Below are 25,621 nucleotides of genomic sequence, written 5' to 3'. Positions count from 1 at the left end.
TGTCTCATCAATGTGGCTCTCCCTTCTAACATTCATCATTGAACATTTGTGTTTACCGTGCAAGGGATCAAAGTATAAATTAGCTCAGGGGAAAGCTGCTTACCTTAAATTGGTAGTGATTACTAGTGCTGGGGCACTTTTCTACAATATTTTGCCATTGGCATTCCATTGCAGAATATGCATTGATAGAGTATAGTGACCGTGTGGTTTCTCCTCTGCTATTCATAAGCAGTGAACACATCCCATTGTAAACAGCTTCTGATGACTTACATAGAAGGGCTGTTACTCAGTGTTGCTCAGGCAGAACCTTCACTCATGCTTTCATATTCCACATACCCTTTTGACTTTATTATATAGTAGATCTGCTTTATTTATAGTAGATCAGATCTTCAGATCATGTGGCAATTTCTTAGATATCTTTTAGTGATAAGAGTACAGGAGAACATCATTTTAAGCATCAGTTCTTGGGCTAAAATTGGAGAAACTTTTCCGTTCATTCTTTATTGCCCTTCCTTTTGCCTAAAGGCAAATGATGTAGAGCACAAGGGCATTGTTTGTTGCGGGATATTTAGCTTACATGATTGGGTGTGGTATGAAATGCAAATGGCCTGGTGATTGGACATTCAGTTCTTGTTCAGTGATGCTTATGTTGGCTACTTGCAGCATCAGATTTCATACGTGATACTGGAATTCTCCCTAAATGCTTATTAAAATGCAAAAGTATCTCAAAGCAAGGGTCCTTCATCTAGTTAATTGCAAAGACATTTTTAGTACATTTAAAGTCAAAATGTCTCTTCCCTTATTTCTTATGATTTGTGTTGTGTCTCTCTGCTTTTCCCCTTCACTTGCATATCCAGCCAGAATCCCCAATCCTCCAATGGAGAGAGCACTTTAACTTTGAAAGATATCTAGAGGGGATACCTTCCTAAACATGGCATCACATCTCAAAAGCCAAACACACTGCAGCATTTACATGTAAAACTGGAAGAAGAAAATTCTGCCATCTTAAGGAATTAACTAGTTAGTATTACACATACACACACACACACTCACTCGGTATTTCTCACACATTAGTCATTTTCACACACTTAGATGAATGTCATTGTTCACACACACTCTAGTTATTCTTTCTTAACATACATATGTCATTATTTCTTACACACATGCTAGTCAGTCTTTCTGTTACACAGCATGTCAGTCTTTCACAGAGATATACTAGACAGGCTTTCTCTTATGCACATGCTAACTAGTCCTACACACACACTTCATTTTCATACTCATCTACACTGAGACATCAGCATATTCACAAAATATACCGTCTCTTTTTAAAGGCCCACCAATGCTGACTCAGATGACTGTAAATGAACTTACTGAGCAAGTGGTAGAAATTAAGTTCATTCTTCTGCAGTTCTTTTTCAGAAACATAAAATATTATGTGAAGGGCTGCTTAAATCTGTTCTCTGGGTTCTCTGACAAGTTTTGGCCCTGTCCCTTTTCTGTCACTTCCGTTTCCTGAAACAGGGATTTAGAGCTACCCTGGAGTCACTATGGCCATTCTCTCAAAGGGAAGTCCAGTTGTTCCTTTATTCTGAGTAGAACCATATCACTGCCTCTGGCCAATTAAGCTTTGTAGTTATTGCTTGGCTCTATGCTCTGTCTAATCTATTTCCCCATATTGCTTATTAAGGGGGAATGCTTGAAACTGGAAAAATAAAAACAAAAACAAAACAAAGATTCTGGCTCAGCTCCACAACTGGACCTTAGGGAAAGGATTGCTTGTCGAGACAATGCATATCCTCCCTTCTCTTCCCTTCAGGATAGATAACTATGAAGTTTATGTGCCTTCAGAAATGCCTAAGAAATAATACGAGTTTCCAGAGTTCAAGAACAGTCAGTTAAGTTCCAGGCCTCCTTGTTTCCCATGGAAAGCCAGATGTGAAGCCTCACCAGAATACATTCTGTTTCTCTCCAGTCTACCTTGCCAGGAGCTCTTCCACATTTCTGTAATAATAGCCAGGGTTTTGTGCTTAGCAGCAGCTGTTTATAACATCTGCCAGATAATTACTAAGCTGAATCAGAATTCACCTGCCTTAACCCAATGTGTGGGATGAATTCCTGATCAAGGAATAAAAGATTGATTGCAGTTACATTTTTCCATGCTTGTTAATAATCACAGCTATAGACACCAGGAAAGAGCAGATGCTTTCCTGGGGGAGGTGTAGATGAGAGGGAGGTGGAAAGGGGGAAAATATCCAGGAGCACCCACTTTTAACTACATATGTATGCGTCTCACATTCAGCACAAGACATTGACATTTGTTAACACCATTGTAAAAAGATGCTGCGGCGTATGCTTCACATTCTAGATTCTCTGCAGCACCTGCTGACGATCGAGCCCCCTTTTATGTGTGAGTATCGGTGACTCAAAAGCTCATTATGGCTGTGTGTTACAACTTGTCTGTGAAAACCATTTCATGCTTTTGTAACATCCCAGTGCAGGAATAGATCCAGATTAGATTCAATGTGTACAGTTTGGCTTTTTCTTCATTTAGAAGAACATAAATTCCAGCAAGCTATGCCTTTGCTACATTTTCTCATTGCAGCAATGGTTGTGAACTCATTTGCTAGCCACTAAGCTTTCAGGCTGCTTTGGGAGGCTTATTCTGTCTGTGTGTGCAGGCGTGGCCCCTGGATTAGTGGCTCTTATTACAAGTCAGCATCACTGAGCCTCTTTTCTTCCACTCCATGTGTAACCATAAGTTAGATTATAGCAAAGGTTTTAACACAGCTCCCAAATAATCTGCTTCCATGTGTTTCTGCAGCTTGTCATTCAGCTTTGCCATCTTCTGGCTCATATGGAGGTTATGGCTTGTGTGACTGCTCATGTGCTAGAACTGCTATGCATGTGTGCTGTGGCATTGTGGGATATGTGTTATGGTGGTTTCTGTCAATGTTGGGCTGAATGACCGTGACAGCAACTTTCTTTATTCTTTCTCCTTGGTAATAAAATATCAAACAAATATTTTCAAAACTCTCTTTTCTTTTTGATAGAAGTAAATCAGTAAATATAAACAGCAAACATGAATGCTACTTGGGGTTTATAGCTGGCCAACAAAACAGGTGATGCTTCTTTTTAGTATCAGTGCTTCCAAGTCCTGCTTTGACCATATATTTTCTCTTGGTTTTAACTTAAAAGATTATTTATATGACCTGTCTCAAATTTTAGAATTAATATAGGTTCTTTAAAATCAAGTTACTTTCAGATTTTATGTTAATTTTTATAAAGTACATTAGGGTTTTTCTGATACATAATGCTGCATGTTTTTGACTCATGGAATTTGGAGGGAAAAACAGCAAATCTACTATTCAGTATATTTATAACACCTTAAAGGCGTTTTGTTGTTGTTTTGTTTTTTAATACATGAATAAATTAAGCTGGGCCAGTGAAAAGGCAAGCCTTCACCCTGCCTAAGGACATTTTCCTTACTGGTGTTTTCTACTTGTAATTTAGACCATGGGGTAGAAATGTCACAAGAAATTCTAGGGGTTAAGTGTTCTTTTGGTTTGACGGTGGTATAGGAAGCTGTGTTTGAGAGAACCTTGCCTCATTGTCTATGGTGGCAGTTAACGTATTTCTACTGTATAGTATAAAGAATGTCATGCTTGTGGTTGAGGGTTTGGAGGTTTATCAGTGTTGTCTCACCTTGAACCCATGAGACTGCACTTCGGAGACCTGAAAGACAGAATGTCTTTATGGTATCATCAATATGTTTGAAACATACCCTCCTAACTCCAAAGTAATGAATCAGTGTAATTTTTATTTTCTTACAACATGATAGATAGTCATCTTAATGGATGTATTATTAGTTTAAGAGTCTTTGTAATTTCTATATTGAGCATGTTTTATACATACTCTCCTCTCCTAGTTGTACAAACATGCCTGCCCTACTGACATCAGATACAGTATTTCTCTATTAATTTGAGGGCTTTGACCACCTTACTTACAAATTTTATGAGCCGGGTAACAGGCCTTTCAGAATAGCAGTAAGTTTGAACTTTGCCATGTTGGTTTCTAAGGATGTCGCTGTATGACACATGCAGTGCACTGACTTCCACTTGATGAGTACTCAGTCGCTACTTGTTGAATTTACTGGTTTGCTTCTAAGTATAAACAGATTTCTTTGAGGAAAAAAAACAAGATAAAAGAAGTTTCTGCACATTAATGAACCTTTCTATAAACTTAAGCATGTTAGCTTTAGGCTTCAGGTTTTCAAGTTTGTAATTTAATAGAGCTCACTCAGGCATTGAGTATGATAATTAATATACACAATTAACTGTTTATTGTGAACAACAGTAAGTTCTAAATATTTAGTGCTTAATATAGTAAACCTCATTTAATATTTCTAGGGCATCTACCTTATGACAGAAATAATATTAATATGGATATTTATTTATGTACATATTTATTTTGTGATACTAGTGATGAACCTAGGCCTTGGGCATGATAAGCAAAAATTTACAATTGAGCTATAACTCTAGTCCCATTTATTCATTTACTCATCATTGTAGTAAATGGAGCAAACCCAGAACTTTTCACTGTAAGTGCTCTGCTCTTGAACTGCCTCCTTAACTCTCTTATCGAATTTTATAGCTTCCTAATCTCAAAAAAAAAAAAAAAAAAAAAGAAAGAAAGAAAGAAAGAAAGAAAGGGAAAAGAAAAAAAATATTGGTTAAATATTGGTTTTCTCATTTCGAGAGAATAATAATCCTACTTCCCTGTGTGGTTGTTAATAAATTGGTAGTTTATCAGTAGCATTTACAACTTTTATTCCAATTGTGTTTGCCTGTAAAGTACTTTGCCTTTTGAATTTCTCATTGCCTGTATAGTATGCTCATTGCACACATCACATGCAGTGTAGAGGTGAATGGGCAGTGTGATGATTGTTTTCTGTGTTTCAGAGGCTTTCATAACAAGCAGAACTCTTTTCCCTTTGCTTTCATGAATTATGTTTATTTCCAGAATTACTTACGTGCCTGCAGAACATTTAGAAGAGTTCAGAGTAAGTTTTGGTCAACAATCTGGAGGAATAATGGCACTGGATATTTTTTCTTCATACACTGGCAGGTGAGTAAATAAGTCTACTACAAAACAATCATGATGCAGAAAGATTAAAAAAAAACCCTCCCTTTGTCTCAGTTATTTAAGTAATTATCATTTGGAATTGAAATTTTGGGGGATTTTATAAATATTCAAATCAATAAATTAAACGTCTTTTATTTCACCCACCTAATATAGCCCTTTTAACATTAACTTTTGGTAATTCTCCCCACATTATTATTTCATTAAATTCCTGGATAGCATATTTACTGTGGCTTTATATAATGTTTTCAATTTCCTAAAAATCTCAAAACAACTCAATCAGAAACATTTTTATTTAGCAAATATGTTTATTATCTTCAAAGATTTTAGGCTGAGAATCTTGATATGTAGTGATATTAAGAAACCCTGCTTAGCTTTTTAACCTCTTGTTTGTATGTTAAGAACCTTTCAATAACAGAATACTCTTTCCTCTTAGAAAAAGACAGAATTGGGGCTTGTTGGTACTACTGATTGAGTTCATAGCAGGAGAGAAATGTCAGGGTGCTTTCTCTGGAAGTATGTTCTGTGGGTTGTGTTTTACATTTACACTAACAGTTGGATACCAGATTTCTCCTAAGCATACTGTAGAGCATAGAGCTTCACAAACATTTGGATGTCTTCTCAGAAGAATCCTACATCCACCGAGCGTGTCAGAACACCCTGGTTCCCAGTGGCCCTGAAGGAATTATGGTGTAGTACCATTGCTTCCTCTGCAAATTATACAAGGCCACAGTGTGTACAGAGTAGTTGGGACTGGAAAAGACATGATCTGTGCTCAATGAAGAAAAAAAATTACAGTCCTTTGTGCCTCATGACATGTATGGTAGGAGTATCTCACCCTGTGCAAAAGTTGGCCCATACTAAAGAATTCCTATGTCATCTTTAACAGCATGGGTTGATTGTAGTTTCTCAGTGTTTCCTATCAAAATGAAAAAGTAATCTTTCTTTTGTCCAAATAGAGGGCCATTTACCATCTCAGAAAGTTCATGGGCCTTAAAGCATTCAAAAACTTTAGAAAGAAAGAGCTACTTTCATCACCTTTCTTCTCATCATAGACAGGAAATGGCCTTGGTTGCCCAGTCTAGTGATTAGCTGCTTCATTACAAAGAAAGTGTATTTGTTATTAATAGCAGGATGCTTACAAAAGCCGGTCTGCATCTTATGGAGGAGGAATGTGCTGCAGCTAGCTAGACCTTAACTCCCTGGATTCCCACAGCTAGTTTCAAAGCCAGACATAGGATGTAATCAGTCAGACTCTGAGGTCTTGACCAGTGAATTCAAAGGCAGAATTGTGCAAGCCCTTAAAACAGAGTAAACCCTAGGTTGCCTCACTTCTACTCTTATTGTCTTGTACTATGATTTTGTTTTTTACCAGTGACTTTAGTGGCACTTAGATGCATTAACATGGGTAGCGGTTATAGTTATAAAAATGTCTTTGATTGGCAACACTAAGTCACAGGGAGAAAGCAATTAAATACTTGCTTGGATGCCTGAGTGTAGGAAGAAAAGAATTGTTCTATTCTGATCTAAGAAGTAGATGACATCATAGTACCTGAAACCACATGCTAAGATAAGTAACGAATACCAGCCATATCTAGAAGAGCATGTATGAGTTAGTAAAAGGACTCCACATGGTAGAGTCATTTGAAGAAGCTGAGGTCTCTGTGTCAAAGGATTAAGACTGTCTTCTCAACTCAAATGGCAGGCCTGCAGTATAGCATGACCAAGATCATTTATGTTTAGCTATGCATAGATCTCCTAGCCCAGGCCTTAGGGCAGAGAACCTCCCCAATCCTATTGCTGTCAGTAGCTGTTACAGTAGTTACTCACATTCTCTGTCTCCTAAACCTACCTTTCCCTTCATCTCCTTTTCATCTTTTCAGCTTACATTTCTCTGGGTCGAGAGGACTTGGATTGTTTCTCATTCAATGCCTTGACATCTTTTTACAGTATACCTCTTGGAGCTGTTGCTAACCATCCTGGCCCATTGTCAGGTGTAGACTCTAGAAAGCAAAGCTTTTCCAATATCTATCCTCTTTAGTTTACATAAAAGGGGACTTCAAGTGCAGAACAGCTGGTAGAGCCTGAAATAGCTAAATTTCATTTTAACAATGTTTAAACAATGTTTGACCATTCCAGTTAAAGAAAAGAATGTTCATGGAGAGCCTGGACCTGGGTTTGTGAGCAGTGTGAATCATATTCAAGTGCAGATCCAATGGACTACCAAACTTCTGATCTCAAATCTGAAGATCACATAGTTTGAATAAGTTCAGTATTCCTAACAGTGAGCAATGGCTATAATTGGGATATAAGTTTTCTATAGATTTTTTCAGTTCTATAAAATCAACTGATGATGAATTCCTTTGGGCCAGAGAAACCTTTGCTGAATAAATTTCCTTTAGAATTCAGGAATTTGTTGCAATTTCTCCATTCCTTTCCTCTACTCCTTTATTCTGCCACATTTAATCCGCAAATAGATCAGGCAAGACTTTATGTGCAGCTGGATCTTGTGTAGGTTGTTACTTGTTTGGTTAGGTTTTTCGTTTGCATGCTTGTTTTGTTTTGTTTTGTTTTGTTTTGTTTCCTGTGCTGGGAAATGATGTAAGTTTGTAGGTCAGGGACAGTGAAACTTCAAATAGCTCTGCTATTTTAATTAACAATTAAGGGTATTCAAGGCAGTATTGCTCAGAATTCTCTCTGTTTCTTTCCTAAAGCAGAGACATTCCAGAACTACCAGAGAGGGAAGAAGGAGAAGGGGAAGAAAGTGAACTGCAGAATGCAGCCTACAGCAGCTGGAGTCAGCCCCGGAGGTGAGGGTTATTTCTGTGTTCAGCCCATTCAGTGAGTTTAAAGAGAGAGAGAGAAGGATGTGTGCTCTAAAGGACTGGCGTGCAGCTCAATACTTATAGCATGAGACACTTTTTTTTTAATTTTTTTAAATTTATTTTATATAACAAAGACCATTTAAATGAAAACAAACATATATAGACAATATTTGGGAATTTGGGCATTGTTCTTTCCAAACTAATTCCTGCTGGTAAGGGGCGCTGCCATGGGGGATGGAAAAAGATGCAGAAATCCTGGCTGTAGTCTGCAAGGCTGCTTTGTCCAGCTGTTTTGAATGTAGGATCACCTCCTACTCTGTTTCAGGTGGTCTGGCTTGATCAAACCACATTAGTCTGGAAGGAATCCACATCTTTTCATTTTCTGTGGAAACAAAAATAGAAATCCTTTTCCCCAGTAACTTGTCCTTGAACTTAAATTTTGGAGTCAAAGCAATTTTTTTTAATTTAATTTATTATTTTACATGTCGATCCCAGTTCCCTCTCCCTCCCTCCCTCCTTCCCTCCCTCCCTCCTTCCCTCCCTCCCTCCCTCCTCCCCTCCCTTTTACCCTCTCTGCCCTCTCACATGCACTCTAACCACCCTCCTCTCCCATCCCCCCACCCCAATTCCATATGTAGGGGAATGCCATCCAGTTGGGGTCATGTAGATCTGACAGATCATGTGAAGTAGGGACTAGGGCTTCTTTCCTGTCTCTAGATTAAGGCAGTTATCCCTCCATGGAGGATGTGTTCGCAAAGTCCTTTTGTGCACCAGGGATACATCCTGCTCCACTGTCTGAGGTCCCTTAGACTGCTCAGTCCTTCTGGCTGAGACCCATATTCGGGGGGTGGGGGGCTGAGTCAATCCCATGCTGGCTTCCCAGCTATCAGTCTAGTGGCCCATTAGCTCCTCCTTGTTCAGGTAAGCTGTCTGTATGTGTTTCTGCCGCTTGGTCTCGTCCTCTCCATTTGCATCTGGGTTCTAGTTCGACTCAGTGTTTATGTATGGGTGTTTGATCCTGTTTCCAGCAGGCGTTAGTTGAGGGCTCCATGGATAAGTTAGTTGTTGATCTCACTCTCCGGGGAAGGGCATTTATGACAGCCTTTCCACGGAAGCTTAAATTGTTAGTTGGCAGCAGTCTTGTAGTTCTCTAGACCTTTCTTTGTGTTCAAATTTTATCTTCAAACCAATATTGGCTCCCTCTTTTATGTTCTCTCTCTCTGTCTCTGTCTCTCTCTCTCTCTCTCTCTTTCCTGTCTTCTATTCCTAACCAGGCTCAATCTTCCTGGTCACACATGTTTTCCTTTCCTACCCCTGGTTATCTCCTACTTCTCTCTCCATTCACTGCCCCCCTTTCCCTGAGCTCTGGGGGATTTGTCCCTTTCCAGTTCTGTGAAGGACTTTATATGAATCTCTTAGAATACACCTTGTATCCTAGTTCCTCTGGTGGTGTGAATTATAGGCTGGTGATCTTTTGCTCTAGGTCCAAAATCCATATATGAGTGAGTACATACTGTGTTCCTCTTTTTGTGACTGGGTTACCTCATTCAGGATGGTTTCTTCAAGTGGCAACCACTTGCCTGCAAATTTCAGGATACTATTATTTTTTTCTTCAGAGTAGTATTCCATTGTGTAGATGTGCCACATCTTCATTAACCATTCTTCAATTGAGGGGCATCTAGGTTGCTTCCAGGTTCTTGCTATTACAAATAGTGCTGCTATGAACATAGTTGAACAGATGTCTTTGTTGCATGGATGTGAATTCTTTGGGTATATTCCTATGAGGGGGATTGACGGGTCTTATGGCAGTTCCTCAGGAAAATGAGACACTTTTTTTTTTAAAGCAATGTTAATTCTTTATTTGTTTGTATGAACATTAGAGAAAATATTTATCACACAGGGTAAAAACCAACTTATATGCAAGGATCTGTAGTAGACATTAAAGACAATTACCTACAGAAAAGTATGGACAGATTTTTGGAATGAATATGTTCCAAATAGTTTTAGGAATAGTGCCAAATGTTCATTTAGATTTTAAAATTGTGTTTACATTTCAAATTTTATATATATATATATGTATATATATATATTTAACTTTAATATAATATATATGTAAAACACATTGTTTTATGTTTTACAAACATTTATAAATGTGTGTGTGTGACAACTATTAAATATGTAAAAGAGGTAGAAATATGAGCAAAGAACTTTGCTGTCACAGGCTGAGTTTGTCAAAGCTGGCACTGATTCCCATATAACAAGGAACACACTCAGAAAGATCACTACATCCTGAGGACACAAGAACATGCTATTGCTGAGGAGTCAAGTCAGCTTCTCTGTAACAAGTTCACTGAGTCTTGGGTGTGAACCCAGAATAACCAGGGTGTAAGTCTGAGATAAATTCTACCTCTGAGGAAGTTCAGATGTCCTTAACCAGGAAAGATCTAGAGATGTATGAAGCAGGGAACAACCTGGGATATTAATATCAGTACTCATGGCTCAGCTTCATACAGCCCTGAAGGCTCATACCACAGAGCCTTACATTGTCATGTTGGCTATTCATTCACAAATGAGCTTTAACCTGTGGCCATACTTTTCAAAATACAGAAAAGACAATTTTTAATGTCAATTTCAGAGAGACTAAACATCTCCAGCCATCTAAAGGAAATTTTCAGTTTGAATTTCTGCAATATCCAATTAGCTTGCTGTCTTTCTCAAAGCATTTAGACAGTGAAAAAAAGGATATATGTGAAAGATTCTTGGCATATATTATCTATTATAAGTTGTTACAGGTTTTATTTATATTAATGGATAGAGAAAGAAATTAAAGTTGTTCTAGAGCAGGTTGTCACAGGTAAATTGTGTTGGAAAAAGTAATAACAATAGGAAAGGTAAGTTGGCTTAGTTTTAATGACACATTGATATGAAAAATAGTTTAGGCAGTGTTCGAATGGTTGGAGGCAATATGAACTGAACTTGAGTCTGTTGTGCACAAGTTTCTTGATTTGTAAAGCTCTTCACTTGTATAATTGGATTAGTTATGGAGTCTCTTAAATTTGGAGGAAGAATCAGTAAGTTCTGCATCTAAACAGATCCATGAAGGCAGTGGGAAGTCCTCAGTAGTACCTGGTCCAGTCTGTGTGTCTATCCCAAGTAGCTAAACAAAAGGCAGGTGTTACAGAAAAAGAATCACATATCTTTGGTACCAGAAAGTTTTGTATGCTTTACTCTCCTCAGTTTTGTCTTCTCATCAACCTAAGGATTCCCTCCCTCTATGGTGTTGATTTACCCAGGAAAAAAATGTCCAAGGCTTCTATGGAGGCCTTTTCAGCAAGACACTTTGCATCTATACACTACCGTGTAGAGAGGCAATGACTTACTCTATGGGAATGGTCATACATGACATACATGGCAGACCAGCACAGCAAGAGCTTTCTGTAAACAAGGGCCTACTTTCCAGTATTAGAAACACAAAATCAACAGAGATTTGTTAAGAAATAGAGGATATTTGTTAATTAAGTGTTAAGGATTTTAAAATGGGTCTGATGACAGAGCTCAGTGGTAAAGGTGCTTGCTGCACAAGCCAAATGACCTGAGTTCAATCCCCAAAGCATACAAAGTGTGTCAAGGGAGAGCCAAAGCTATAAAATTGTCCTGTGACTTCCACATGCACATCATGGCACACATGCCTCTGTGTGTGCATGATACACACAGTCATAATTTTAAAAATTAAGATATAAAGTAGGCATGAGTACATTGAATTTTTGCTAGTGATTTTATTTCTCTTTTTAAATTTAAGTGAGAAACCATCTTAGTTTACATATCAATCCCAGTTCCCTCTCCCTTCCATCCTCCCATCCCCTTTCTGCTCCCCAGGGAGGGTGAAGCCTTCCATGGGGAGTCTTCAAAGTCTGTCACATCATTTGGGACAGGGCCTAGGCTCTTCCCCATGTGTCTAGGCTCCCAAAGTCCATTCATATACTAGGATCCACTACCAGAGGCCCCATAAACTGCCCAGTCCTCCTAACTGACACACACATTAAGGGGTCCTGGTTCAGGTCTCTTATGCTGGTTTCACAGCTGTCACTTTGGGGTCCCCCTTTGTTCAGGTCTTTGCTAGTGATTTTCACGTATGTAATTTTCCAGCTTGCTTAGTGTTTTATCTTGTGTTTTGGAGATTTGTTGTAGCTGATTCAGGTCACAGCTAATACTTAAGTGGCTTGTAGTATGTTGTTACACTAATTCTGTACAGCAAATGTGTATTTTTTATGTGTGTATGAAACCTTATTTAGAATATGTATGTATCCAGAAGTAGAATTACTGACTTATAGATTTACATGCATTTTGAACATTTATTTGAATTTATCTTGTTTCTTTTTTATGGTCATTATAACAGTTTCCACTTCTATTTCAATATATAAGTGTTCTCCAAATGGCATATTTAGCATTTTTTAAAAGTTTTCTGCCAATGGATGGAAATGTTACATTTTTTTTTACACACTTTAGGTTTGAGGAGGTGGGTACATACCTGCTCAATTGTCATACAGATAGATTAGTATACTTCCTGCAATCTCTGTGCAAATCACCACCATCATGATGGTTACCAAAAGACTATCTTATTGGAGACTTTTATTGGCTGTGTTTCACAGCTGAGATAAATAAGACAAAGAGACTCAGGAGGTTGCCTAATGACATGTGATTAAGTAGCAGAAGAGCAGGGCTGGAATCCAGGGACTCTGTTCACACAACCCAGATGTCTGGTTCCAGAGCCAGAACGTGCTCTGCAAAGTGCTTCTTGACAGGTGTCCTTCTCATCCAGGGATACTCACTATGATGTGTCTAATGACTTGGCAGCCTAGTTTTTTTGCCTGTGTGATCATTTGACTATTGTCTGCATTGTTTAAGGATTCACAGACCATACATCACAATAGTATGTTTAAACTGTAGATCCACTAGAGTACCCAGTGCCAGAGCTCACTAATCTGTGATTCTTCCTTTTGGGGTCTAAAGAGTATGTACCTTCCATGTTTAATATGAGGATTAAGTGGAAACATATTAGTTCCCTTGAAGATCACAGTGGGGACACCCTTAGTCTTACTATAATTTGTTGTTTATATCACTCCCAAAGTCATTTAACTCACATTTATCAATGGACTGCCTTAGGTGATATTTCCTGTCTTCCTTTTTAAAATTTTCTTAGGAGTTCAAGATTGCTACCTGGCTTCTAATGTGTATACATACACATTTCTGTGTTTTAACCAACTTACTATTAAAACTAATTAAAGAAACATTTCAAAGGGGCTTGAAGACCCTTTTCTTCTCTCTATATGGACACAAGCATGAGCATCCATGTACACTTCATACTGGCATGTGCAAATACAGGCACACACATCTGCATATACCTGTGTGCATAATGTGTATACCTCACTCTGACATATGCATAATTGTGCATAGACACACATATGCATATAAATAGGTACAATAATGCATAGTGTTATTATTATAAAAATTAAATATAAAAATAGAAAATGATGTTGATTCTTTGATTTGTATAAACTAAAGAGAAAGTGTTGAATAATATTTTAGTTTGTTTATTCACAAAGATCATGGATCAATTTCTTCCAACTGAACAAATCAACTTTTGAGGATTGTATATATTCAGTTAAGAAAAAAAAAATTGCCTGACCAAAGAGGAAAGATTTGTGTTGTGCATTTTATCTGACACACCTGCAGCCCTACAGTAGCCCCTTCCTTCTGACAGTTCATTCACTTTGCAGCAGTCCTATTTTTCCTCTCATTGAGACACCCCAAATGTCAGTGTTGAGGACACATTGACAATGCTGTCTTCTTGTCCTGATATCTAACACCATTGTCTTCCATTAAGTCTGGAATAGATACAGGGTCAATACCCTGAGTTTCTTTCTCACTGAAAATCACCTCATGCTTCATCTCTCCCTTTTCACAGATGGCCCTGTCAGTCTACCCTTACCTCTATTTCCTTTTGTGGTGTTGATGTCAAACACCAAACGATCATGTTACCACTTAAATCCTCATCCTCCGTCCATCCTTAACTCTTTAGCTGTTGATAGTTATTCTGGGTTAGTTCTGTGTTGACTCTGTGGGTAGGGAGGGACATTAGATAAACTGCTAAGACTGCAAGGTAGTAGCATATGAAATCAACTTACAGAACAGTGAGGAGCGGCTGTGCTTCCTGGAGGGAAAGGTGCAAAGCAGTTCAGGGAGCCTCGGGAGGTGCTGGAAGGATGGTTTCATGTAGAATATTGTCAGCAGCTGCCCTTCATGGCCTGACTGTTAATGACCAGGTCTGCTCTGGCAAGGAAGACTCCCACAGAGGCAAGCTTCTGATTAGTGTGTGCAAAAGTGTTCTTTCCCTGGATTTGGCTGCTAAACCTAGGAGCTGCCATCTGTTCAGTGGTAACTGAGTCTCCTGATCATGTAATGTCTGTATTATTAACACTCCTGCAAAATGCCACTTCTCCACTGGGCTGTACATTAGCATAGAATTTGAGTTCAATATTAATACCAACAAAACACATAATTTGGGGGAGTATTTTAATTAATCTGTTATGACTAGGGTGCTGTTGAGATTAGACATTTATTATTCTATTCTAAGTGTGTGATTCAGAGGTTTCACTATAGAAATTCAGTACCATCCTCTACAGAAGACTTTTCATCTTATAAAGCTAAGACTGTGTCCACTGAACATTACCTCCCTATCCACTTCCTAGCTGAGCAAACCAGTCTGTGTCCTCTCCCTGAATATGCTTCCTCTGGACTTCTTGTGAGTACAACCATATTCATTTAGCTGGTCAATTTTATATACATTGAATACTTAGAGTTTGTGTATGTCAAAACATATTTCAGCATTTTCTTCCTTTTTAAGAAAGAATATAATCCCAATAAGCTATGATGATTTTGCTTGTTCATTTTTAAATTTTAAAACTGTTATTGCATATGTGGTATGTGTGTGCATGAGTGTGGGTGCCTGTGGAGGTCAGAGAACAATTTTTTGAAGTCAGTTTATCTCTCGCTAATAATTCAAGGCAAGGTGAGCTTCTGGGTAGTCCTTTTTTGTCTGTGCCTCCCATCTCTGTACAGTACTGATATTACAGATGTGAGCCAACACGTTTGGCTTTTATGGGCTCCAGGGATCAAAATTGTTGTTGAGATTATGCAGTTAGCACTAGTCCTTATTAGTTCATTTCTAATAGAAGTTAGGGTTACACTTACCTACTAACAGTTGCGGATGATGTCTTTCTGATGTACGTGTTTAAATATCTCTTCACAACCCTGATTTGTATTCTTTTGGTTGTGTTCCCATATGGTAGTTGTATTTTTAATTTTTCATTGTGGTTCTACCTTGTCACAGTACCACCAGCAATGCACAGAGCTCCCATTTCTCTCCATTCTCATAGACACTAGTTATTTTCTGTTCTTGTTAATAGTATTCAACCTAACGGGTATGAGGTAATGTACTATTGGGTATTGATTGTGTATCTACAGATGCTACTCATTATTTCACATCTCTATAAATCATTTATAAGCCTATAGATAAATTTTATTTATTTTAAATTTTAATAGATACATTTGTTTGGATTTTTGATAACTGGATCTTAGGAAATTCATTCAGACGTTCTGGATATTAATTCTTTATCAGATGTGTGATTCCCAAATGTTGTTTTCCTTCTGTGAATTGTCTCTTTTTCCTCTCATTTTAATGAAGTCCAATTTGTCTGTGTCTTTTTTATTGCCTATGCTCTTGGTGTCTGTACTGACTAGGTTTATATCAGCTTGACATAACCTAGAATCATCAGAGAGGAGGGAGCCTCAATTGAGAAAATGCCCAGAGGTGTTTTCTTAATTATTGATCAATGGGGTGGGTCCAGCACATTGTGGGTGGTGTCATCCCTGGGCTGGTGGTCCTGGGTTCCATAAGAAAGCAGCCTGAGCAAGCCACAAGGATCAAGCATCAGCTCCTGCCTCTAGATTTCTGCCCTGTTTAAGTTCCTGTCCTTACTTTGATGATCATGAACAAAGACATGGAGATGTTAGCTAAAATTAACCCTTTCTTCCCCTATTTGCTGAGTCATCTACAGAATATTCTAAAATTCAGGAAGCTTTCCCTTTGTGTTTTTCTCTGGGGGTTTACAGTTATTTTTTGTTTTTTGTTTTTTGTTTTTTTTTTTTTTTTTTTGTTTTAAGGGTGGAACTGTGGAGAGAACCAAGCAAGTCTTTGGGTATCAGCATTGTTGGTGGTCGAGGGATGGGGAGTCGTCTGAGCAATGGTGAAGTGATGAGGGGCATTTTCATCAAACATGTTCTTGAAGATAGTCCCGCTGGCAAAAATGGAACCTTGAAGCCTGGAGACAGAATAATTGAGGTAACCTCCAGGGAGCTTTCTGTTCAAAACTTTCTTTTCACTTTCTTACCAAAGGAGTTGCCATCCTTGCCCTAGTGGTATAATCAAGCGTTTGTTTCATTTTCTTCTTTTCACCTATTTTTTGTATGGATGTGATGGTAAATTATGTGTGTTGTGTAAAAACAAATGTATGTTTAGAAATATAGACAACCAATTATAAAAGCATTGGTCGTAAGGAATATAAATAAAAAAATGTTCTTAGGGGAAAACGATAATATTTAATATCATGTATATACAGGGAAAACATACATCTCATAGTTCAGTTCAGATATTATTTCTAGGAATATTTTACTGTAGTCATTTCTATGTACACAAATTTTGTTATGTGACGTTTTGTTCCAAGTGAGTCTTTTCTCCTCAAATTTTCAGTGCTATAAACTTGATTACTTTTTAAATTAAAGTTTTAACAAAGCTAGGAGCTTCCTCCTCAGAGCTATGCCCCTTCACCTAAAAGAAGGCCTTTTATGTGCAACTGCAGAGGAAGCACTTTGCTGTGTTGAAGAAAAAATCATAATCAAATCACATGCCATCCCTAATTAAATTTAATATCTTACACAGACTTCTTATGTGCAGTAAAGTCACACATGCATTTACTGATGTGTATTAAAAAGCAGCTACTATATTCCCGGTGCTGAGTCAGGAGCTAGTGTCCACAGTAGACAAAGCACTGTGCCTGCCTGGCCAGAAGGAAACAGAGAAGTAACCGAGATACCTCAAAGAAGTACAGTAAAATGTCTAATCAGATTAGGCACAGTTAGATTTAAAATGTTGAGGAGTCCGATTTTTCTAAACCATAGAGTGAAAGTAAAGGAGTAACTGATAAGTAAAGATGATTGTGATGGTAATGGACATTATGTTTCCTTATACAAGGGATGTCTAATTTTCTCAGTGTGTAGGCTTATGCATTCAAATGCCTTCCTAGTTCAGAGGCTGGATATTATATAGCAGTCATACTTTAGAATGAACCCTTGTCCCGGCATTTAGCTCAGTGCTGCATGGTCACTGCATACACATGTAAGGCCCTGGGTTAACCCCCTCCCCACCAGAATTGTGAAGTGAAAATAAAATGTTTTAGTATTAGCTATCTTATTCACTCTTCTATTTATTCATTCTCTGGGCCTGAGGAAATGAGAGATTGAAATTTGAGAGGAAATGGGCATCTTGTGCCTTTCTATAAGAACAAATGACAGGACAGACTGGCCTATTCTCATTAAATGATTTACTAGCTCCTTTAATGGAATTCTTTCTTGTAATTAGAACTCCCATCTAAAAGTTTCAATTTTGAATTGTTCTAGGATGTTTATTTTATATAGTTTAAATATTAAATACTTTCTGCCTAAAGAGAAAAGCAATAATTACTTACAATCATCTTTAGACATGATTGGGCATAGTTTGCTCCCAAATGCCCTTTAAAATAATTAACTATTAATTAAAATTACTAAAGGTAAGCAATATTAATTAAAACATTTCTTTCCAATTGAAAAGAAAAGATGTTTTTATGTGTATTGTAGAATACCTGCACTTAGGTTAGTGGTAACTTCTTCAGTACATCACATGCAGAGTTTCTCAAGGAAATAGGCAGCCTGGGCCCCTGGTCCTAGGATTCTATAACAAGAGCTCTATAGTAATGTGCCTGCTTTGGACTTGAGGAACAGTGTTTGATCTACAGTAGGCATGAATATTGATTTGTTAGAAACATTAAATAATTTTAGTATGAATTAAAAAATTGTCGTCATATTACCGAAGTATCAACCTGAGAGGCTTTTAACTAAATGTGTCTAATTGTATGACAGGGCTTAATGATTGGTTCTCTTCCTCAGAATTGTGTCCACTGCAAGAGCATTACTTGATAAGTGGAAATGACAACATCTGCGGTTATCTGGCAGAATTAGCATTTGGCCCTTTCACTATGTTCCTTCCTGACCATCTAGTATATAAGCTAAGCTCATCATCACCCACAAAACATTACAAATTACCTTTCATTTTCCAAACTATTTATATAAGAAACTAACAAACAAGCACAATTTCTTTGCTTACAACTTCTGTTACATCTACTGCAGATTCTTTTGCAAAACTAACCTAGCAGTAGTCTCACATTTCTGAATAACACTAATTTTTTTCTTATTATTCTTTAAATTTCTCTAAGAGAAACACAGAAAGAATCATTCTCCCTGCTCCTGCAATGTCCTTAGTAAATTATTTTATGAAGAATTAGCAGTCCAGCACAGGCTTTGATGACAGGGACCCTGGATGCATCCACCTAGATTGTCTCTTTAATGATGCTTGTCCATAAACTGATTCAGGAACATAGAAGAGCAGAAAGTACAGCGAGGAATGGAGAAGCAGAGCCCTCATTTCAACTGGCTATGATTCCAGTTGACTTTGCAAGCCCTGTATCCAAACAGTGTGCCACAAATCCACAGAGGGATGAGAAGTGTGTAGCCTAACAGTTCCTTTTGTTTTTGATACCGAAATAAATCTGCCAGGCTCTAAAGGAGCCTCAGAACTCCTGATACAAATTGCTCTTCTGTTCTTTTAGCTTCTGAAATTGTTAAGCTGAGGCCTTCCATTGCAGGTGGATGGAATGGACCTCAGAGATGCAAGCCATGAACAAGCTGTGGAAGCCATTCGGAAAGCAGGCAACCCTGTAGTATTTATGGTACAGAGCATTATAAACAGACCAAGGGTAAGATACTGAAACAGTACTCAACTTGGAATCTAATGTAGCAAGGGCCAAGTTGTCTGCATGTGCACCTCCCAGTTTTTGAGATCTCAGAGGTGTTTATAAAAGGTTTTGTTGTTGCATTGAAACATTGAGCTCCCCTGCAAATCTCTTTTACTGTATGTCACCATGCCAAGTGGATATCTTGCTAGTATTGATTCTGAATAAAAAATAAATTAATTAATTAATGAAAGAAATAGAATGTGATATGTAGGTTAAATACTAGTCCTTTTTAGTTGAGTCTCTTGGAAACTATAGACTTCTATTTTCCCCTAAATTTATTCTTTAGCTATAATCTCCTACCTATGCACTCACAACATCAGATCTTTAATGTATTTGCATAATCCACTGGATACAAAATTTTCATAAAGTACATTCTCCTTATGTAAAAATCATTTCATAATTATTTCGCAGATATAATCAGAATGCAGGTACTTGGGGACAGAAACTTACTAGCCCCTTTAATCTTCGGCCATCATTGGTAAAGTAGTGGAAACATTTATTTTAGAGACCAGTCATGTTGTTGTGTTCCTCCAAACCCACCTGTCCAGAGACCAAGCCAGGGGATTTCAAATTCCATGCTCCTGATATCATCTAGCAAGACCCTGAATTAAAATAAACTTTAAGAATATTTATCACTGGCTATTATTGATATAAAGGACACAAACTGCAGCTTAGCATATTTGATATGTCCTAGTGATGCCAAAGGTGAACATTTATTTCGCTAATAGTTTAATGTTGCTTTTGAGTCCTTTCTGCCTCACTGAAATGTCTCTTCATATGCAGAGACATCTATGTACCTCCATAGTGGAGTTTTCTTAGTACTAATTTCCCAAGATTCCTCAAGCTCCTGAAGCTCCAGGCAATGCCAGTTTTGGGGTGTAAAAGCTTTGGGTGTATACTCATTCCCTGGACTTGTGCTTGCTGGCAGGTCTAGGGTTAGTTGGCTTTGAAAGAAAAGTGTTAGTACATGTGAGAGCAGCCAAAGGCTTCATATGAAACTTAAAATATGTTGTGTTGTATGTAAAGTACATTGAACTTTAACCTGGGAAATCAAGATTTAAGATGCTGATGCTCAAATGAGGTGAGGAAAGCAGCAGGCTCCCTGTGAGATCAGTGAGATGAATGAGAAGAACCTTCTGTACTCCTGAGTACAGAGCCCAGGTTCATGTTACTGGTCCATTGCCTTGTAGACAAGACAGGTGTGGCTCTGGCCTGGGGTTCACAGTGTGGAGTGGATGGAGTGGTTCTTAATCTAAGCAGCTCTCTTCACATCTGCCGTTTTTAACCATTCAGTTGTTTATTGTTAGGTAATAATTATCCATTCAGATAGAAAATCTGCCAAATGATAGGGCTGCCTCATGCTGCATTCTTTGCAAATGCTATTCAGTTTGTTTAAATAACTACAAATCTTCATACATTTGTTAACATTTGTTGTGTTAAACATAGACACAGCATGGTAATATTGTAAATGGCTGTTTAAGTTGAGTTACAGCCATTTTTTTGTGTGTGGGGGAGGGTTTATTCCATTTTTTGTTTTATTTTAATTTCTAGCTCATAATTTAGGATAATATTATAAACTGGTGAATAGTGATTTTTAATATTACTTTGAACACTTAAACTACAAACATTTCTTTCAATGCCAATCACATTTTCTAATGAGCTGGAAAGATATTGTCTCATACACCTGGAAAATATTCCTTTTTTTTTTTTTTTTTTTTATTTGAGGCATAATGACACCTAATTTTATAGCAATTATTCCAGGATAAATCTTGCTTAGAAATGACATGTTTAGTCAAGTTAGACACATTTTGCTTTGGGAAACTAGAATTAATTTTGCATTTAAAATGAGATATTCTTTGTTAGTGGTGATTTACTTCCAAATGGAAGTAATCAGGCCTGTGGTTAGTTCAAGGAAAAACACCACAAATGCACTTACCATAGAGTCCCCGTGTGGTGAAGTTTTCTTTGTGAGCATAAGATAAAGCTTCTGGAAAATCTTACATGGTTGAGAAGGCCTTGTGTCTGTTTCTCTGTGTGTTGACTATTCAGGGATGAGAACAGCATATCCCATATAACCAGTCAGTATGATCTGAGTTGGGCTGTGCACATCTGACTGCTGGGTGGGCCCCTTCGTGGGGCCAGAGGATGTTTTAGTGTCCTCTCAGATATAATGTTCCTTACTTCCATGGTCCTAAGGACATTTCAACATTTCATCCTAATTTTTTTTTTTTTTAATTTTGTCAAACTATCAGTTAAACTATTTCCTTATTGACAAAGTGACCTACCATTCCAGGCCCTCCTCTGACCTTATACTATGCTTAAAATGCCAAATTAAAATCTTGTAAGGTCTGAATAAAAATGAAAACTCGGGACCTCTCACGATGGCCTGTCATCCTGGTTCTGTTGTTGTTATTCCACACAGTTACAAAGGACACTCAGGCCCTGGATGTGCCATGCATGATGAATAGAAATAGTCTCCATCCACACCAGCAGGCCTCCAGCGTTTTCCACTGTCCAGTCATTTCTAACATCTTACTAAGTGGTCATGTCTTTTGGCATTTCTACCCCTCTTGAGTAAAGCAGGAGTTGACATTTTAAACTGAAAATCAGGGAGGAAGTTGAGAGGAACAGAAATGTCATTGTACCAGTATCTTTTCCTGCCTTGCCTCTTGGGAAAAACATTGGGAAGCACAGATTGAAAGGGGAATGTGGCAGAAGCATTGATACTGGCACAGGAGGACAGTGTCTCCAGCATGCTCTCCCATGCAGGGCAGAGTCACGTGACCAGTCCCTCCGCTCTGCTCCGGCCGGCAATGGGGCTTTTTCAGAGGAAGAAACACAAACATTTAATTGGAGCCAACATGAATTTTAAATGTCTGCAATTTTCTTTGAAAGATACAGTCAATAGAAGGAAAAGATAGCGAGTGTGAAAGGAAGAGTTTATTGTGCTAAGGAAATTACTTTTTTTTTTTTTTGTCTTTTTAAATATGAACGTGCTAAATTCTGTTTGGCTGACTTCCTGCCTTTGATACATATCTTCAGCTCTAACAGTCCTGGCTAGGAGCTTACTACAGGCAAGTCACAAAAATCTAGGAGAAAACACTCTTAACACAGAATTTAAATATTATCCAAAGCTGTAAATTCTTCAGTAATGTAGAAGATGTTATCAGAGCTTTTCATTTCCTTTGTTAAAAAATATGAATATGTCAAATCTCCACAAAAAGTAGAACTCACTGTATAGTGGTTCATTTCTTATTTTTCTTTTTCCCCCACCTTTTAAAGTTTAAAACTGTGACTGTTCTAAATCAGCATCTACTGGCCAGTCAGAGTGCAATTCCCTTAATGGGGGACAGTGTAAAGTAAGGAAGGTTACTAGCAGGTTGGCAGGTAAGTGCTTACTGTGCATTCTACACCATTTATTGAAAGTCATGTCAACCCACTTCTAAAAGTAAACGAAAAAAATGTTTTGGCTTTCCTTCTGAAACAGGAGTATTGGTACTCAGGAGTCAGAAGCTAGTACATAACAAGGGCAGAGCGCATGCATTTCCATGGGAGTAAAACCTTCAGAGAAAATGGAAGAAATATGAGTCAGCTTGACCATCCAGTTTCCTTTATGGAGAGATTAGACTCCAGTATAGGATTGGGTCATTAGACTCTTTGGTTTCTTTTAGGCAGGTCTCTAAAATCAGTAAGTACTTTGATCTTGGGAGAGGGTTGTTTTAAATACATCTTCTGTTTCCTTTTAGAAATTACCTTTGCCTTCCTTGCCGCCACACAGCCTTTACCCTAAGTACAGCTTCAGCAGCACTAACCCATTTGCTGACTCTCTCCAGCTCACCACAGACAAGGTTGGATAATGTCCATTGTCTTGTCCTTGCCTTTGCAAATGTTTGTTGTTGCTTCTATGCCTTTGTCCTAGTTCACTGTTTGCTACACTTGGTCAGAAAAACAAAAACAAACCACTGTGTCTTCTGTACTGCACCTGCATGCAGGTCCTTGTAAAGACTTTGTCCAGCCAGAGAATATTGGTTTTTTTGCCTGAAATTTAAAATAAGAATCCAGTATTTTTTTCTGGATTGATTTAGTATTTTATGTTTAAATTTTTGTTGCCTTTTGTATAAACTACTTTTTAGTATATAATTTTCTTAAACCTTGTAATTGTCTCAAAACATCTTCAGACTTGTATAGCATAATCATAAAAGCTCTCTAACCAATTTGCCAATAATTGTATGTGTGTATGTGTACATGACAAAGCCCCTGAATATTCCTAAATTAAGCCTATATGAATACCAGGTTAGGAAGTATAAATGTTTCTGTGCTTGTCAGTTGTACTTGGATATTCTCTTATTCTAATGAAATTGTAAGAGCAAATTTAAAATAAAAATTTATAAAGATTATTTTATACCATAACTTGGTAATAGAAAGGAAGAAAGTTGTCAACATTTTCTTTCATAAACCACATCATGAATATTCATTGGATTTTCATGTTACTGTGTCATGGGTAGAAGACGCCAGACCTGAATGGATGTGTTTTCTATTACTGTAGGAGCTACAAAATCCAAATATTATCATCTCCCATTGTTCCCCAACTAACCCTTTTGCTCCTACACCATTTAAGGTTTGTCTCCATATGGGTGTGTTTTTGTGTGACATGCATGTCCATTTTGCTTGATGTGTGCACACGGGCTTGGGGTGATTGCCTTTCCATTTTTGTTTCTTCCAACAAGGTTAAATGACCTTTGTTAAATATACATTTTTGTTAACAAATTGGAAGAAGTGTCAGTAACATGTCATTATTTTGTCAATAACAAACATTATTTTGATATGGGCAAATAGAAGACTTAATTGCACCTCCAGGAAAAAAGTAATATTAGTTCTATGAGTACACAGTTAAATCGGGTTACAATTATGGTGTGTAATCACAGTGTGAAAGTATGACTGTAATCTTGAAGAAGTTTTGAGATTAGCAGAATTTTTCTTCATTATTAAGAAGAATAACAAGAAAGGTATAATGAACTATAAAATATGCATCTGTCAACCTGAATTAATTCATCCTGGCCAAATAATTGTTTTTGATGATACAGAGAAGCTATTTTCTTTTTGACCAGAACTCTTCACAAGTTTATATCCTGTCTTCTTTAGTGTGATGTGTGAGCTTTGATTGGATCATATGAAGTTTCTGGTGTGCTTGCACATTTTTATTTGTATATTATTTGAGAAATTTATAGCATAGCATTCTGGAAGACAGCAGAAATTTCATTGGCACTTGTAACTTTTTGTTTGGCCAATGATGTGTAAACTGAACATTGTTAGTACAGGAAGTTCTGTGCCTGAAAATAAATTGCCCCTGAATCTGTCAGCTAGTCCTGTGCTCTGCTGGTAAACTATGTGCATTTTTAATTAACAAAAAAGATCATATTGCGTGCATGAAGTCCTAGTGTTGATATATTCGCATTCCTAGCACCAGCTAATCATTCCTGATCCTTCATGTCCCTGATCTTGAGATATAGGTACTCTTTCACTATGGAAACTGGAGAAGACAGTTTAATACAATATGCAGTATTATAAAAACTAAACAGAGAAATGACTAGTAGGGTGGCTTAGCAGCTAAGGGTACTTGCCACCAAGACCAATGACCTGATTTCAGTCCCTGGAAATCACATGGTGAGAGAACCAGCTCTAGCAAGCTACTCTCTGTCCTCCACACTCACCCTCAGGCATCACACTCATGCACACTAGTATGCTAAATAAACAAATGCAACAGAAAAGAACTACAGAGAAGGAAGTCTAGCACCTGAATTTCAAGAAGATTTTCCTTTCGTTGGCCTTAGTGTGTTCATCTGCAAATTAATGGAACACACTGGAGAACCTAGAGGTTTGCAAACTTTTCAAATTCAGACCTGCTGCCACATAAATAACTTATATAAGAATTCAATTAAACCAAATTGTTTTTAAAAGTAATACTAATGATCCTAAGTGACACCAGGCATGTCATGTCTGGCTTTGTATAAAGGATTCCTTGTGAGCTACTATGACAATAAAAAGTTGGAGGTGGCCTTAAACCCAAACCAGACAGATCTGAGTCTAGGCTCTTCATTAACAAGCATGCTGTCCCTAGAGAGCAGCCTGCAATGTGTCTTGCTTTCTTGGGTTCAAGTAACAACAAAGAATTGCTCATGTGGGGCTGGAGCTGTGACTCAGTGGAATACTTACCAAGTATATGTAGGATCCTGTGTTTAGTCCCTAGCTTCACCAAAAAAAGTCTTCCTGTGTAGTCTTCCAAGTTTTGATGCTGTTATTATTACATTTATTTTGTGGATATTGGTATGTGCGAGTGCATATGTCAGAGCTACGTCAAGATATGGAGGTCATAAGTAAACTTGTGGCAATTAGTTCTTTCCTTCTACTGTGTGAGCCCAGGAATTGAACTCAGGCCTTTGAACTTGCCCAAGTGCTTTTATCCATTATGCCATCTCAGTGGCTCTTACTAAC

The 25,621-nt window shown here is 37.8% G+C and overlaps 1 protein-coding gene across 1 annotated transcript in view; it reads left to right on the top strand.

Moving 5' to 3' along the window:
* Mpdz (multiple PDZ domain crumbs cell polarity complex component) overlaps positions 1-25,621 on the top strand; it is a 144,939-nt gene that overhangs the window by 88,993 nt on the left and 30,325 nt on the right. Inside the window, exons 23-28 of the mRNA XM_051188103.1 lie at positions 2,366-2,407; positions 5,020-5,124; positions 7,857-7,949; positions 16,188-16,365; positions 18,980-19,090; positions 22,876-22,977. Coding sequence (XP_051044060.1) covers positions 2,366-2,407; positions 5,020-5,124; positions 7,857-7,949; positions 16,188-16,365; positions 18,980-19,090; positions 22,876-22,977 — 631 coding nt within the window. The remainder of the gene's footprint in view (positions 1-2,365; positions 2,408-5,019; positions 5,125-7,856; positions 7,950-16,187; positions 16,366-18,979; positions 19,091-22,875; positions 22,978-25,621) is intronic.

This window comes from Phodopus roborovskii, unplaced genomic scaffold, assembly GCF_943737965.1.
Source record: "Phodopus roborovskii unplaced genomic scaffold, PHOROB, whole genome shotgun sequence".
Lineage (NCBI taxonomy): Eukaryota > Metazoa > Chordata > Mammalia > Rodentia > Cricetidae > Phodopus > Phodopus roborovskii.
The sequence above is the reverse complement of the archived record's forward strand: the minus strand, read 5'-3'. Positions and strand labels throughout refer to the sequence as shown.